Raw genomic sequence first — 17,761 nt, 5'->3', positions numbered from 1 at the left:
AGTTTATGGTCTGTTGCAGGTACGCTCTACAACTTGAAGAAGATATTTTCTTGAACTATTTAGCATTTTTTAGGTATGTTGTTGTTGTTGTGGTCTTCAGTCCTGAGACTGGTTTGATGCAGCTCTCCATGCTACTCTATCCTCTGCAAGTTTCTTCATCTCCCAGTACCTACTGCAACCTACATCCTTCTGAATCTGCTTAGTGTATTCATCTCGTGGTCTCCCTCTACGATTTTTACCCTCCACGGTGCCCTCCAATGCTAAATTTGTGATCCCTTGATGCCTCAAAACGTGTCCTACCAACCGATCCCTTCTTCTAGTCAAGTTGTGCCACAAACTTCTCTTCTCCCCAATCCTATTCAATACTTCCTCATTAGTTATGTGATCTACCCATCTAATCTTCAGCATTCTTCTGTAGCACCACATTTTGAAAGCTTCTATTCTCTTCTTGTCCAAGCTACCCTCCATACAAATACTTTCAGAAACGACTTCCTGACACTTAAATCTATACTCGATGTTAACAAATTTCTTTTCTTCAGAAACGCTTTCCTTGCCATTGCCAGTCTACATTTTATATCCTCTCTACTTCGACCATCATCAGTTATTTTACTCCCTAAATAGCAAAACTCCTTTACTACTTTATGTGTCTCATTTCCTAATCTAATTCCCTCAGCATCACCCGACTTAATTTGACTACATTCCATTATCCTCGTTTTGCTTTTGTTGATGTTCATCTTATATCCTCCTTTCAAGACACTGTCCATTCCGTTCAACTGCTCTTCCAAGTCCTTTGCTGTCTCTGACAGAATTACAATGTAATCTGCGAACCTCAAAGTTTTTACTTCTCCATGAATTTTAATACCTACTCCGAATTTTTCTTTTGTTTCCTTTACTGCTTGCTCAATATACAGATTGAATAACATCGGGGAGAGGCTACAACCCTGTCTCACTCCTTTCCCAACCACTGCTTCCCTTTCATGCCCCTCGACTCTTGTGTCTCATTTTTATCATTAGCAATGTATGGGAGAAAACACAACACACGTGTGTAGTGGGTGGACTATGCGAAGAAGCCGGAATCTCCACCGCATTAATGCTACTAATTTAGAAAAAGTAACTATTGATAACTTATAGTCGATGTTAGAATCATACAAAATTGTGATAATAGATCTTCTGAAAACAATTTAGTTTAGTGACTGAAACAGAATCGAATCCTTTAGTTTTTACCCCTCAGAAGGTCCGCCCTCGATAGCTGAGTGGTCAGCGCGACGGAATCTCCATCCTCAGGGCCCGGGTTTGATTCCCGGCCGGGTCGGAGTTTTTCTCCGCTCAGGGACTTGGTGTCGTGTTGTCCATATCATCATCATTTCATCCCCATCGACGCGCAAGTCGCCGAAGTGCCGTCAAATCGAAAGACCTGCACCAGGCGAACGGTGTACCCGACGGGAGGCCCTAGCCACACGGCATTTAACATTACCCCTCAGAAAATTTCGTCTTACCCCTCAGGGGGTAATTATTCTCAGGTTGGGAACCGCTGTTCTAAAGAAATGAATCAATAGTATCAAACCGATGCGTTAAACTGTGAAGATACATACGAAAGTAAGACACATTTCGTCGCCCGCTGAGACCATTGTGCAACATGACTGTCGCATTTCCAGAAGAGAGTGCATATCATTTGAAGGTAGCGACACACTGAGGATCCACCAAAAACGCATTGTTCTTGCTACAATTTGTCATAATTAAATTTCAATTAGTAACATAGCTACGATTAAAGCATTCAGCAAACATCTTATAATGGGGGTCTTAACGAATTGTTGTTACATTAGCATAGTGAGTACCGTCGATGATTCAAGACCTGATATGTAATCTGACGATGGTTCGTATGTCGCCAAATCTTAATATTTTTTTCATAATATTCGCGTATATAATACGTTCTGGTGCTTTGTTATTAGTTTAATGTGAGTATATACTACAATATTTAATGTTATGTAAATGTAAGTCCACCTTTTTTTGAGGAGTGAGTTTGTTCGATTGGCTTAATCTTCAGAACAGCTTTGCGCTACTTGTATAAAGATATTTCGTTCCTTTTAATTTTGAGTTTCGTGATTTACATGTTGTAAAGTTTCTGCTGCTATGTAGGAACAGTGATCAAGTAAGAATGACTTTAGGGTTTTACTAAAATGTGGGGAAGATAAAACAGTGTTTATCTTATGTGGAGAGCTATTGCTAATTTGTGTCGCACTGTTTGTAATGGAACTTTTATGTCTTTATTGATTGGACATGGTACTTTCCTTTTTGTCTTAAAACATGTACATCGATACTGAATTTTTTATTTGTGTATATTGCCTATAGAACAACGTGACTAGGATATGAACAACCGAGGAAATGTGCGTTTTAATAGAGCTAACGTGGGAATTTTACGCGCGCCCGTTGAGTAAACAGTGTGATTTACGAACTAGGAACATCCGTCAACTGCCACTGGAGTGCGTTGCGATCGCGTATACTATGTTAGGACCCACGTACCGTGTGCACGTGTCGCATCGTTCCTGAGCGTTCAGCGGCACGTTGAACTCGGCACACTGAACGTTAACGTTCGGAACGTTGAGCGTTGAGCGTGCCGAGTTTCTAACGTCATAGCGTGGAATAGCACGCTCGGGAGTCTTTCCGAACGTGCAGAGAATATCTGACATGTCAGATAGTGACCAATGAGACGGCACAACGCCACCTACGTCACACGCACGCCGTCTCCCTTCAGTACAGAGTTGTGAGGCGCCATATTGGCATTCATTTCAAGCCTATACGTATACATGCCGTTTCTGAGCACCAGCAAATTGAGAATCACTGGAAAAACCGTTGTTAGCTGTGTGATTCGTTCCAATAAATAATGAGAAACATCACATTCGTGGCAAAAGAATTATTGTAACTTGCGTATTATGAGAGTAGGCTATTTGAAGGCAGCGACACACTGAAGATCCACCCAAAATGCATTGTTCTTGGTACAATTTGATATAGTTAAACTTCAATTAGTAACATAATCATCTACGATTAACGTTTTTAGCAAGGGGTAACACAATATGGCTATGAATAAGGAGCATGTTGTTGGTTTACCGTAATGAGTAGCATCTCTGTCCAGCAATGAGTGCGGTGGTTCGCGTCTTAACACTTCCAAATTTTTTCCCCAACATTCCCGTTTTTATTATGTTCTGATACTTTACTATTAGTTTAATATAAATATATGTTATAATGTTTGATGTTATGTAAATATAAGCTCACCTTTTTTTGAGGGGTGACTTTGTTCAAAATGGTTCAAATGGCTCTGAGCACTATGGGACTCAACTGCTGAGGTCATTAGTCCCCTAGAACTTAGAACTAGTTAAACCTAACTAACCTAAGGACATCACAAACATCCATGCCCGAGGCAGGATTCGAACCTGCGACCGTAGCGGTCTCGCGGTTCCAGACTGCAGCGCCTTTAACCGCACGGCCACTTCGGCCGGCTGACTTTGTTCGATTGGCTTAATCTACAGGACATCTTGCGCTACTTGTATAAAGATATTTTGCTCCTTTTTCTTTTACGCTTCGTAATTCACATGTTGCAAAGATTCTGCTACTGGGTGGGAACAGTGATCAAGTAAGACTGACCTTGGGGTTTTACTAAAAATGTGGGAATGATGAAATAATGTATATTTTATGCGGAGAAGTATTCCAAATTTGTAACGCACTGTTTGTAATGGAACTTTTATAGGCCTGTTTCCTTATTGATTGGACATGGTACCTTCCTCTTCTTCGACGATGGAGGAAATGTGCCTTTTAATAGAGCTAACGTGGGAATTTTACGCTCGCCCGTTCAGTAAACGGTGTGATTTAGGAACTAGAAACATCCCACAACTGCTGCTGGAGTGCGTTGCGATGGCGTATACCACGTTGGAACCAACGTATCGTATGCACAAGTCGCATCGTTCCCGAGCGTTCAGCAGCACGTTGAACTTGACACGCTCAATGTTGACATTCGACAGCACGGTCTGTCTGCGACGGCCTTAACGTTGAGCGTGCCAAGTTCAACGTGCTGCTGAACGCTCGGGAACGATGCGACTTGTGCATACGATACGTTGGTTCCAACGTGGTATACGCCATCGCAACGCACTCCAGCAGCAGTTGTAGGATGTTTCTAGTTCCTAAATCACACCGTTTACTGAACGGGCGAGCGTAAAATTCCCACGTTAGCTCTATTAAAAGGCACATTTCCTCCATCGTCGAAGAAGAGGAAGGTACCATGTCCAATCAATAAGGAAACAGGCCTATAAAAGTTCCATTACAAACAGTGCGTTACAAATTTGGAATACTTCTCCGCATAAAATATACATTATTTCATCATTCCCACATTTTTAGTAAAACCCCAAGGTCAGTCTTACTTGATCACTGTTCCTACCCAGTAGCAGAATCTTTGCAACATGTGAATTACGAAGCGTAAAAGAAAAAGGAGCAAAATATCTTTATACAAGTAGCGCAAGCTGCCCTGTAGATTAACCCAATCGAACAAAGTCACCCCTCAAAAATTTATATTTAGATAACATCAAATATTATAGCATATACTTATATTAAATTAATAATAAAGCATCACAACCTAATGAAAACGCGACTGTTAGTAAAAAAATTTGGAAGTGTTAGGACGCAAACCACCGCCCCAACAAAATCTCATTACTGGAGAAAGATGCTGCTCATTACATTAAACCAACAATACACGCCTTGTATTTAATCACATTGTGTTAGCCCTTGCTAAAAACGTTAATCATAGATAATTATTTTACTAATTGAAATTTAATTATAACAAATTGTACCGAGAACAATGCGCTTTGGGTGGATCTTCAGTCTGTCGCTCTCTTCAAATAGCCTACTCTCACAATACGCAAGTTACAATAATTCTTTTGCCACGAATATGATATCTCTCATTATTTTATTGCAACAAATCACACAGTTAACAACGGGTTTTCCAGTGATTCTCAATTTGTGGTGCTCAGGAACGGCATATATACATATAGGCTTGAAATAAATGCCAATATGGCGCCTCACAACTCTGTACTGAAGGGAGATGGCATGCTTGTGACGTAGGTGGCGTTGTGCCATCTGATTGGTCAACGCTCAGACGCTCGCTCAGAATATCTGACATGGTAGATATTGCTCTGCACGTTCGGAAAGACTCCCGAATGAGCTATTCCGCGCTATGACGTCAGAAACCCGGCACACTCAACGCTCAACGTTCGGATGCAGGGTCCGTGTGCTGACGGCTTAACGCTCGACAGCACCGTTCGTGCTTTAGTTTGGACCCTAGACGGTTGGAGTACTGTGGCCTAGTCAGATGAGTACCGGTTTCTGTCGATGAGAACTGGCTGACCGTTTGGCTAGAGAAGCAGTTACGTACCCCCCCATTTCCTTTCATGACTCCAGCTGGAGATATGCGAATTTACGTCAAATCTCTCTTTACCCAAAGGTGGAATGACGTTTGGTGCGCTCCTGCTCACAGTAATAAACACTGCAGTTTTGCGCTCTTCCTTCCGCTACCCTCAGAAGGGGTCCACTGTTGTATGCCGTCTACGCTTTGGTCATACCAGGCTCGCCAATTGTTTCCTCCTGTGTAACCAACTACTCGCACATTGTGGTTGTGGAGCCACGCTGATTGTATCCCACATATCGCTGGAATGTCCCCTTCTTTCAGTCCTTCGTACTATGTACGGTCCTCCAGGTTCCTTAATTACGAGGCCATTTCGAAAAGTAAAAATACAATGGCTCGCAGTCCTTAAATAGAACATTTATTTAGAAAACGTCAGTTACACCTTATTAACTGGATTATTTGTTATTTTTCGACATAATCACCCCCGTTATCCAAACAAGCTTTTGTATCCCACAGTCATAGAAGATTGCCACCTGTTGTCGGAACCACATTTCAACTTCATCTTCAATCTCTGCATCGTCATGGAATGATTTTCCACCAAGATGTGACTTCAGGTAACGGAAGACGTGGAAGTCGGTGGGCACAAGGTCCGGGCTGTATGGCGGATGGTCCAATACGTCCCGTCTGAATTGTTTGAGTAGTGCTTTGGTTACGAGCGCTGTATGAGGCCGAGCGTTGTCACTTGTCAGCATTCCCCTGCGTTTGTTTTGAATTGCGCTTCAAAGACGTTTCAAAGTCTGGCAATATGCAGCAGCATTAATTGTCGTTCCAGGAGCCGTAAATTACAGCATAAGAATTCCTTGTCTGGCCCAAAAACCAGAAGCCATTATTTCCTTCGCTGAAATCGACGTTTTGTATTTCTTAGCTTTTGGTGAATTCGAATGGCGCCATTGCATTAATTGTTGCTCGGATTCAAGTGTATGGTGATAAACCCACGTCTCGTCACCTGTCACATTGTGATCAAGGAACTCATCACCTGCTTCAGCATAGCGTGTGAGGAAGTCGAGGGCACAACCCATCCTTTTCTTTTTGTGTTCTTCCGTTAACAGTTTTGGAACCCAGTGCGCACACAATTTCCTGTACCCTATCGTGACAGTCACAATGTCATAAAGAGTTTTTCGTTGACACGTCCGGTATGATCTGATGCAAATCTTTCAATGTGAGACGTCTATTCGCACGAATTGCTTCCTCCGTTCTCCGAAGAAGGGCATCAGAGATCACAGATGGCCAAACTGTTCTTTGTTCGTCATGAACATCGGTCCTACCCTCAGAGGAATGACGACACCATTTCGTTACATTTTGTAGATTCATAACGTTGCCATAGACAGAAACAACTTCTTTGTGAATATCCGCTGGTCGCTGACCTTTTGTATGACGGAGCGCACTTCGCATTTGGCGGGATTCTGAATCGGCGCAGCCATTTTAAACACGACCTACTCTAACCAGAAGCAACGTTCAACTGCCGAACGATCGCGAGGAGAAAGCTAACGGTTCAAGGTTAACGCCAGTGTTACCAACTTGCTCGCCAAAACTCTTCTGATCCTCTGGCGTACGGTGTATCTTTACTTTCAGAAATACCCTCGTATAATATTAACAGTCGATTCACGAATGGTTGAACTGGTCCTCAGTTTCCTCCATGAAAGTGGTGTTTTATTTCCAGATATAGGCTTTTTCTTTACTCCTGGAGCAGGGGCAGGGTCGTTCTGGTTGGAACCTCTACTAATGTCTTCTCTGTCTGGGACCGCATGACTACTCCCACATGGGAAAACCGCTCTTTTTTCCCGTTTTTAGCCTTGGTCTCATCTTTTTTGCCTATGTCTTTTAACTTCATAAATTTATAATTTGACTCCCCTGCCTGGATCTGTCTACTTTTATCGGACCCTCTTTCACTGTTAGTAACTTCGGAATCGCGGGACTGATGATTTCACTGTTTGGTCCCATAAACCCTCTCAATTAACCAGTCAGGATGTTGGTGAGACCCGATGCTGGGTTCGAGTGTGGCGCCAGACCCCACAAAGCCGTCGACCCAAGTTGTCAACAAGGCATTATGCAAGCTGTTGGTGGCTTCATAATGGTGTGGGCTGTGTTTACATTGAATGGGCTGGTTCCTTTGGATGTTCCGCTACTTGGAGATCATTTGCAGCCATTCGTGAACTTCATGTTTGCAAACGACGATGGAATTTTTATGGATGACAATGCGTCGTGTTGCTGGTCCAAAACTGTTCGCGTCCGCAGCTGGTGGTCTAGTGGCTAGTGTTGCAACCTCGGGATCACGGCGCCCCGGATTCGATTCCCGGCCGGGTTGTGCAGTTTCTCTCCTTGGGGACTGGGCGTTTGTGTTGTCCTCATTATTTCAACATCATCATTCGTGACAGTGGCTCAGTTGGATTGCGTGAGAAAACTGGACTGGGTAAAAATTGGGGCTTTGTACGGGCGCTGATGACCGCGCAGTTCAGCGCCCCACAAACCAAGCATCATCACAGAACAGTTCATAGTTGTTTCGAAAAACATTCTGGGCAGTTGGAACGAATGATGTGGCCACCCTGATCACCCGACCCGAATTCCGTCGAAGGTATACGGGACAGAATCGACAGGTCAGTTCGTGCACAAAATCTTGCAGCGACATTTTCGCAGTTGTGGATGGGTGTAGAGGCAGTATGGCTCAATATTTCTGCTGGGGAACTCTGTAGACATGCCGAGTCCGTGCCGCGTCGAGTTTCTGCGGTGCGCCGGGCAAAAGGAGGACCGGCGCGATATTAGGAGGGGTGTGTGTATTGTGTGTTGACCTGGCGACTTAGAAACCACAGAGAAGCTTGTAAAGTGCGTCTTACGTGAGGAAGACGTTTTTACCAGTTTCAATAAATTATTGTCTGTCATTGATGTATTCACGATAGGAAGTGCTGTAGTCCGTAGCCGGCCATGAGTCGGAGAGCATTTCCCACGGTGGCTGGCTAGGTGACGAAGCGACCATATCTCGCGCGTAGTGGGGTGGGGCTCGGCGCTGGACCGTAGCAACAAGCGCCAGCCTGGGAAATATACGTGACGGGAAGTACCGCCATATTGGCGCCAGAGTTACCGATTTTGTTTATTTATATTTAATAATTAGAGTCATTTATGACAACACGAATACTAGGAGAGCCTGTGGATGTTTAAAACTATTTATCATAATTTTGCCTCGTTAAAATTCACACGCGTTCATTAAGAAATGCATGTCTTCGTAAGTACGAACTCGATCGGAAATCCACGAACTGTGACGAAACTAGTAAGAGATACGGACTGCGCGCCAAAGTCGGCAGTCGGCGTTAAGAGCTCTTCCTGTCTTGTTCGATGGTAGCCGTGCTCTCGGTTACGACTAATTTGTGACACGAGTGTTTCATTATTGATCTAATAGGAATAAAAGTAATATTACGGCATTCTGGATGTTAATTACGAGTAAATACACTCCTGGAAATGGAAAAAAGAAGACATTGACACCGGTGTGTCAGACCCACCATACTTGTTCCGGACACTGCGAGAGGGCTGTACAAGCAATGATCACACGCACGGCACAGCGGACACACCAGGAACCGCGGTGTTGGCCGTCGAATGGCGCTAGCTGCGCAGCATTAGTGCACCGCCGCCGTCAGTGTCAGCCAGTTTGCCGTGGCATACGGAGCTCCATCGCAGTCTTTAACACTGGTAGCATGCCGCGACAGCGTGGACGTGAACCGTATGTGCAGTTGACGGACTTTGAGCGAGGGCGTATAGTGGGCATGCGGGAGGCCGGGTGGACGTACCGCCGAATTGCTCAACACGTGGGGCGTGAGGTCTCCACAGTACATCGATGTTGTCGCCAGTGGTCGGCGGAAGGTGCACGTGCCCGTCGACCTGGGACCGGACCGCAGCGACGCACGGATGCACGCCAAGACCGTAGGATCCTACGCAGTGCCGTAGGGGACCGCACCGCCACTTCCCAGCAAATTAGGGACACTGTTGCTCCTGGGGTATCGGCGAGGACCATTCGCAACCTTCTCCATGAAGCTGGGCTACGGTCCCGCACACCGTTAGGCCGTCTTCCGCTCACGCCCCAACATCGTGCAGCCCGCCTCCAGTGGTGTCGCGACAGGCGTGAATGGAGGGACGAATGGAGACGTGTCGTCTTCAGCGATGAGAGTCGCTTCTGCCTTGGTGCCAATGATGGTCGTATGCGTGTTTGGCGCCGTGCAGGTGAGCGCCACAATCAGGACTGCATACGACCGAGGCACACAGGGCCAACACCCGGCATCATGGTGTGGGGAGCGATCTCCTACACTGGCCGTACACCACTGGTGATCGTCGAGGGGACACTGAATAGTGCACGGTACATCCAAACCGTCATCGAACCCATCGTTCTACCATTCATAGACCGGCAAGGGAACTTGCTGTTCCAACAGGACAATGCACGTCCGCATGTATCCCGTGCCACCCAACGTGCTCTAGAAGGTGTAAGTCAACTACCCTGGCCAGCAAGATCTCCGGATCTGTCCCCCATTGAGCATGTTTGGGACTGGATGAAGCGTCGTCTCACGCGGTCTGCACGTCCAGCACGAACGCTGGTCCAACTGAGGCGCCAGGTGGAAATGGCATGGCAAGCCGTTCCACAGGACTACATCCAGCATCCCTACGATCGTCTCCATGGGAGAATAGCAGCCTGCATTGCTGCGAAAGGTGGATATACACTGTACTAGTGCCGACATTGTGCATGCTCTGTTGCCTGTGTCTATGCGCCTGTGGTTCTGTCAGTGTGATCATGTGATGTATCTGACCCCAGGAATGTGTCAATAAAGTTTCCCCTTCCTGGGACAATGAATTCACGGTGTTCTTATTTCAATTTCCAGGAGTGTAGATACCCCAAAGTTGATCGACAGCAATTTCACTTAATTGGCTTCCACCGACAGAGACATCCAATGCGCCAATGAAGAATCTGCACGGGACGACATTTACGAGACCTGCACAGGTAGGAGGAAGTCCGACGACACGACCCACCGAGGCGGATCGAGGAAGGTGCGACTTACACTCGCAAATTCCGGATGGAAATGCTGACCAGTCATACTGTACGTCCCATACCCTCTACGGACTCGCGGCTAAGCTGAATAATAATAGTATCAGTTTAGAAGCGAGGGGATCTTGCAAGCTTCGTCCCTGCCGTTGCCGTAGCCTTCAGTGGTTCACAAATGGTTCAAATGGCTCTGAGCACTAAGGGGCTTAACATCTATGGTCATCAGTCCCCTAGAACTTAGAACTACTTAAACCTAACTAACCCAAGGACATCACACAACACCCAGTCATCACGAGGCAGAGAAAATCCGTGACCCCGCCGGCAATCGAACCCGGGAACCCGGGTGCGGGAACAGTGGTTCACAACACCACAGCAGTCCATCCACCCCACCGCCGCCCCACACCGAACCTAGGGTTGTCTACAAGAAAGTAGCAACATCAGAAGACTCGTACGTACTCCAGGAGGACCTGCAGAGGATTAATGCATGGTGCGAGAGCTGGCAGCTTTCCCTAAACGTAGATAAATGTAATATAATGCGCATACATAGGGGCAGAAATCCATTCCAGTACGATTATGCCATAGGTGGTAAATCATTGGAAGCGGTAACGACCGTAAAATACTTAAGAGTTACTATCCGGAGCGATCTGAAGTGGAATGATCACATAAAACAAATAGTGGGAAAAGAAGGCGCCAGGTTGAGATTCATAGGAAGAATTCTAAGAAAATGTGACTGATCGACGAAAGAAGTAGCTTACAAAACGCTTGTTCGTCCGATTCTTAAGTATTGCTCATCAGTATGGGACCCTTACCAGGTTGGATTAATAGAAGAGATAGACATGATCCAGCGAAAAGCAGCGCGATTCGTCATGGGGACATTTAGTCAGCGCGAGAGCGTTACGGAGATGCTGAACAAGCTCCAGTGGCGGACACTTCAAGAAAGGCGTTACGCAATACGGAGAGGTTTATTATCGAAATTACGAGAGAGCACATTCCGGGAAGAGATGGGCAACATATTACTACCGCCCACATATATCTCGCGTAATGATCACAACGAAAAGATCCGAGAAATTAGAGCAAATACGGAGACTTACAAGCAGTCGTTCTTCCCACGCACAATTCGTGAATGGAACAGGGAAGGGGGGATCAGATAGTGGTACAATAAGTACCCTCCGCCACACACCGTAAGGTGGCTCGCGGAGTATAGATGTAGATGTAGGGTTATTGTGTACTTTGGCCCCAGTGGAGGCCGCCCCCCCCCCCCCCCCCCCACCTGGAACATTCCAGACGAGTGTAACCTCAAATGTTTGCGTGGTAGAATAATTATGGTGTACGTGCACCTGGAGACAGTGTTTGCGCAGCAATCGCCGACGTAGTCTAGCCAGGGGCGGGCAAACGTTGCACGTGGCTCATGAGCGCACAGCGCTGCACGTGTGCTGCTCGCGTGCAGGCGTCGAATGGGGCTGTGGAGACAGCCGGCAGGTTGCGGCAGTGTAGTACCAGGCTAAGCTGCGGACATTGATGCGAAGAGACTACTACGCAGTGAACGTTATATTTCAGGAACCGGAAAATGCGGAGTGAATCAAGGAAACGGAGAAGTGGAGATTTTCTATCTTTTAAAAAGGAATGGCGGGATCATTTTTTCTATGTGGAAAAATGTGAAAATTCGAAAGGTTTAATATGTGGCAGTATTCTCGCTGGTCAGCGGATGTTTAGTATTGAACGCCATTATAATAAATTTCACAAGGACGAGAACAATTTATTGTTGGATTCTGAGTGGATGGGGAATTGACTGAGCTTAAGAAGAGCGAATTGACGATACCAGGTGAATCTGTCGTAGTTGGCCGGCCGGAGTGGCCGAGCGGTTCTAGGCACTACAGTCTGGAACCGCGGGACCGCTATGGTCGCAGGTTCGAATCCTGCCTCGAGCATGGATGTGTGTGATGTCCTTAGGTTAGTTAGGTTTAAGTAGTTCTAAGTTCTAGGGGGACTGATGACCACAGCAGTTAAGTCCCATGGTGCTCAGAGCCATTTGAATTTGTAGTAGTTGCCGTTGTCACGAGAGATCTGCGACTTTCTTTCGTCATGTCTCTCATCTAACTGATTTAACATTTTATGGAGCACTGTTTTCAATTTTTCAGGACTACAACAATGATAGCCCAGCGGTACGTGCAAGTTATAAGATTGCGCTTAAAATAGCGAGAGCTGGAAAACTATTTGCTGAAGGTGAGTTTATAAAGGAGTGCATCAATGATGCTGCTGGGTTACTTTGCCCACTGAGTGCAAATCAGTTTCGACCTACCACTCGTTCTCGGCGGACTGTAAGTCGTCGTATACGTGCCATGGCAGGTGACGTTTACCGTCAATTAAGGAGTGCAGTGCAAGAGTTTATTACATTTTCCATCGCACTTGACTCCAAAGACATTTCAGACACCCCGAAATTAGTGATTTATGTCCGAGGCGTGGACACTGCTCTTCACATAACAGAGGATTTTTTTAGATATGATATCTTTAAAAAGCACGATCACCGGCGAGGACATCCTAAAAACCGTTGAAGAAGCTCTCGATTCAGCTGGCTTAACCTGGGAACGTTTGGTGTCAGTGACAACAGACGGAACACCTGCAATGAAAGGGGGACAAATGAGGGATGGATTACTAAGAAAAAAGCTACAGCGTACAGATGAATCATTGTACAGCATCCACTGCATTTTGCACCAAGAACTACTCTGTACAAAAGCAGCAAAACTGGGGGACGTCATGCAAGTGGTTATTCGGGCAGTTAATTATTTGAGATCCCATGGGTTACATTTAGACAGTTTCACACATATTTAGCTGAAATTGGGGAAGAGTACGGTGCCATACCATACCACAGTGAAGTCGACTGGCTTAGCCGCGGTAATGTACTCAAAAGATTATTTGAGCTGAGAACACCAATAAATCGGTTTTTAAAGGACAAAGGAAGGTACGACCCCAAGTTAGAAGATCCAGAGTGGGTTGTCGACCTTGCATTTTTAGTGGACACTAATGGACACATGAATGCATTGAAAACAAGTTTGCGAGGAGAAAATCAGCTATTTGTGAAAAGGTGGAAGCTTTCACGAGCAAGCTTGAGCTTTGGGAACGACAGTTCTAGTCAGGGAACGCAGTGCATTTCCCAACTCTGGCTAGTGTGCGAGAACAGAATTGCAAAGAATATGTTTCCGTACTTAATGCAATAAAAGAGGAATTTCTCAAGCGATTGGGGATATATCATATTTATTCCAAGCTTATGAATGGTTCTCGAGACCACTTGCTGTTTCCATAGATGATACTTATCCCAATTTGCAAATGGAATTAATAGATCTACAGTGTAATTTTCGTCTGAGAGGCAAGTTCCCTTAGGCAAGACATGTAATAGACTTTTATCATGACTTTCCACAGCAAGAGTTTCCGCGTCTCCATCGCGAAGCCTCGAAGATAACGTCAGTGTTTGGCTCAACATACGTTTGTGGGGAGGTTTTTTTCTCTTATGAAAATTAATAAGTCTCGGTTAAGAGCAAACATCAGTGATGAAAAGTTACGTAACTGTTTGCGTTTGTCTGTATGTAGAAATTTTGTTCCAGACATTAAACGTATTGTAAACTCCACTTACGATAATTAAATAAGACGTATCGTTGGTAATAGGTACTCTTTCAAACCATGATTTCTTTCAAGCACTACTAATAACCTTATTGCTTCATTCGATAAAACAAGCAAGGAAACAAAACACATTACAGAGGAAGGAGCGGAGACACGGTATGGTGGGAAGAGGAGAGAAGCGGGTGGCCAGCTTGCCCCTGTGTGCACGCAGAACACCTATTAATTGCACACGTGCAAGTGCACCGCACACGTGCACAATTCTTGCCCGCCTCTGGACTCTAACTGAAGGGGAATAAGGGGAACCAGCCCGCGTTTGCCGAGGCATAGTAACCATCCACAGGCTGGGTGGCACACCGGACCTCGACACTAATCCGCCGGGCGGATTCGTGCCGGGGACCGGCACGCCTTCCCGCTCGGGAAGCAGCGCGTTAGACGGCGGGGCTAGCCGGGCGGCCATATTAGGAGGTGCGCCATGCTCAGTGAACGTAGCGAGTACTCACGTCGTTGTTGTTGTAGTACTTGTCGGTCTCGGCGTCGCGGTACTGGCCCGTGATGGGCAGGCCGATCTGCGTGCGCGACTTGGTGCGGCCGCGGGCCCGCCCCCGCCGCCCCTCCGCCCCCGGGGGCGGCGCCACCAGCACCAGCGCCGCCGCCGCCAGCCACAGCGCCGTCTGCAACTGACACACCTCGCCCGCTCTCACCTCGGCACCGGCGCCACAAGTCGGAAAAGGGAGAGGAAGACGGAGAGAGAGAGGGATATACACTGAAGCGCCAAACAAACTGGCATAGGCTAGCGTATTCAAATAAGAGAGATATGTAAACAGGCAGTACACGGCGCTGCGGTCGGCAACGCCTGTACAGGGTGTTACAAAAAGGTACGGCCAAACTTTCAGGAAACATTCCTCACACACAAAGAAAGAAAATATGTTATGTGGACATGTGTCCGGAAACGCTTAATTTCCATGTTAGAGCTCATTTCAGTTCTTCCACCTACCCTCAATGGAGCACGTTATCATGATTTCATACGGGATACTCTTCCTATGCTGCTAGAACATGTGCATTTACAAGTACGACACAACATGTGGTTCATGCACGATGGAGCTCCTGCACATTTCAGTCGAAGTGTTCGTACGCTTCTCGACAACAGATTCGGTGACCGACGGATTGGTAGAGGCGGACCAATTCCGTGGCCTCCACGCTCTCCTGACCTCAACGCTCTTGACTTTCATTTATGGGAGCATTTGAAAGCTCTTGTCTGCGCAACCCCGGTACCAAATGTAGAGACTCTTCGTGCTCGTATTGTGGACCGCTGTGATACAATACGCCATTTTCCAGGGCTGCATCAGCGCATCAGGGATTCTATGCGACGGAGGGTGGATGCGTGTATCCTCGCTAACGGAGGACATTTTGAACATTTCGTGTAACAAAGTGTTTGAAGTCACGCTGGTAAGTTCTGTTGCTGTGTGTTTCCATTCCATGATTAATGTGATTTGAAGAGAAGTAATAAAATGAGCTCTAACATGGAAAGTAAGCGTTTCAGGACAAATGTCAACATAACATCTTTCCTTTCTTTGTGTGTGAGGAATGTTTCCTGAAAGTTTGGCCGTACCTTTTTGTAACACCCTGTATAACACAACAAATGCCTGGCGCAGTTGTTAGACCGGTTACTGCTGCTACAATGGCAGGTTATCAAGATTTAAATGAGTCATAGTCGGCGCTCGAGCGACAGCATCTCCGAGGTAGCGATGAAGTGGGCATTTCCTATACGACCATTTCACGAGTGTACTGCGAATATCAAGAATCCGGTAAAACATGAAATCTCCGTCATCGCTGCGGCCGATAGAAGATACTGCAAGAACGGACCAACGACGACTGAAGAGAATCGTTCACCATGACAGAAGTGCATCTGTTCCGCAAATTGCTTCAGATTTCAGTGCTGGACCATCAAGTGTCAGCACGCAAACCATTCTACGAAACATGATCAGTGTGGGCCTTCGAAGCCGTACCCTTGATGATTGTACGACAGAAAGCTTTATGACTCACCTGGGCCCGTTACAGTTTTGCGTATCAACATATTTATACAACTTCAGCCACTGACAATAATAATAGTGATGATAACAAACTTGTCTGCAAAAAAAGAAAGACTTCTGGAATTTTGTTGTTTTGCACATAAGTACAGTTTATGGAAAGTGAGTAAGATGTATGAGACAGGCGAAATACCCTAAGACTTCAAGAAAAATATAATAATCCCAATCCCAAAGAGAGCAGGTGTTGACATGTGAAAATTACCGAACTATCAGTTTAATAAGCCACGGCTGCAAAATACTAACACGAATTCTTTAAGGACGATTGGAAAAACTGGTAGTAGCCGACCTCGGGGAAGATCAGTTTGGATTCCGTAGAAATGTTCGCACACGTGAGGCAGCACTGACCCTACGACTTATCTTAGAAAACAGATTAAGGAAAAGCAAACCTACGTTTCTAGCATTTGTATACTTAGAGAAAGCTTTTGACAATGTTAACTGGAATACTCTCTTTCAAATTCTGAAGGTGGCAGGGGTAAAATGCAGGGAGCGAAAGGCTTTTTACAATTTGTACAGAAACCAGATGGCAGTTATAAGAGTCGAGGGGCATGAAAGGGAAGCAGCGGTTGGGAAGGGAGGGAGATAGGGTTGTAGCCTATCCCCGATGTTATTGAATCTGTATTGAGCAAGCAGTGAAGGAAACAAAAGAAAAATTCGGAGTAGGAATTAAAATCCATGGAGAAGAAATAAAAACTTTGAGGTTCGCCGATTACATTGTAATTCTGTCAGAGACAGCAAAGGACTTGGAGGAGCAGTTGAACGGAATGGACAGTGTCTTGGAAGGAAGATATAAGATGAACATCAACAAAACCATAACGAGGATAATGAAATGTAGTCGAATTAAGTCGGGTGATGCTGAGGGAATCAGATTAGGAAATGAGACACTTAAAGTAGTGAAGGAGTTTTGCTATTTGGGGAGCAAAATAACTGATGATGGTCGAAGTAGAGAGGATATAAAATGTAGACTGGCAATGGCAAGGAAAGCATTTCTGAAGAAGAGAAATTTGTTAACAACGAGTATGGATTTAAGTGTCAGGAAGTAGTTTCTGAAAGTACTTGTGTGAAGTGTACCCATGTATGGAAGTGAAACATGGACGATAAATAGGTTAGAGAAGAAGAGAATAGAAGCTTGCGAAATGTGGTGCTACAGGAGAATGCTGAAGATTAGATGGGTAGATCACATAACTAACGAGGAGGTATTGAATAGAATTGGGGAGAAGAGGAGTTTATGGCACAACTTGACAATAAGAAGGGATCGGTTGGTAGGACATGTTCTGAGGCATCAAGGTTCAAAATGGCTCTGAGCACTATGCGACTTAACTTCTGAGGTCATCAGTCGCCTAGAACTTAGAACTAATTAAACCTAACTAACCTAAGGACATCACACACATCCATGCCCGAGGCAGGATTCGAACCTGCGACCGTAGCGGTCACGCGGGTTCAGACTGAAGCGCCTTTAACCTCACGGCCACACCTGCCGGCTGAGGCATCAAGGGATCACCAGTTTAGTACTGGAGGGCAGCGTGGAGGGTAAAAATTGTAGAGGGAGTCCAAGAGATGAATACACTAAGCAGATCCAGAAGGATGTAGGTTGCAGTA

General features: G+C 45.8%; 2 protein-coding genes across 3 annotated transcripts in view; one reads left to right on the top strand and one right to left on the bottom strand.

Moving 5' to 3' along the window:
• LOC126427387 (procollagen-lysine,2-oxoglutarate 5-dioxygenase) overlaps positions 1–17,761 on the top strand; it is a 460,163-nt gene that overhangs the window by 290,856 nt on the left and 151,546 nt on the right. The window lies entirely within an intron of this gene.
• The window catches only part of LOC126427388 (immunoglobulin domain-containing protein oig-4-like), a 30,567-nt gene that overhangs the window by 8,508 nt on the left and 4,298 nt on the right, over positions 1–17,761 (bottom strand). The window contains exon 2 of one of the 2 annotated variants that reach the window (XM_050089741.1): positions 14,579–14,755. In XM_050089741.1, the coding sequence (XP_049945698.1) occupies positions 14,579–14,755 (177 nt within the window). The remainder of the gene's footprint in view (positions 1–14,578; positions 14,756–17,761) is intronic. The other variant, XM_050089742.1, reaches the window with a different exon arrangement.

The sequence above is a fragment of the Schistocerca serialis genome, chromosome 11 (genome assembly GCF_023864345.2).
Source record: "Schistocerca serialis cubense isolate TAMUIC-IGC-003099 chromosome 11, iqSchSeri2.2, whole genome shotgun sequence".
NCBI lineage: Eukaryota > Metazoa > Arthropoda > Insecta > Orthoptera > Acrididae > Schistocerca > Schistocerca serialis.
The sequence above is the reverse complement of the archived record's forward strand: the minus strand, read 5'-3'. Positions and strand labels throughout refer to the sequence as shown.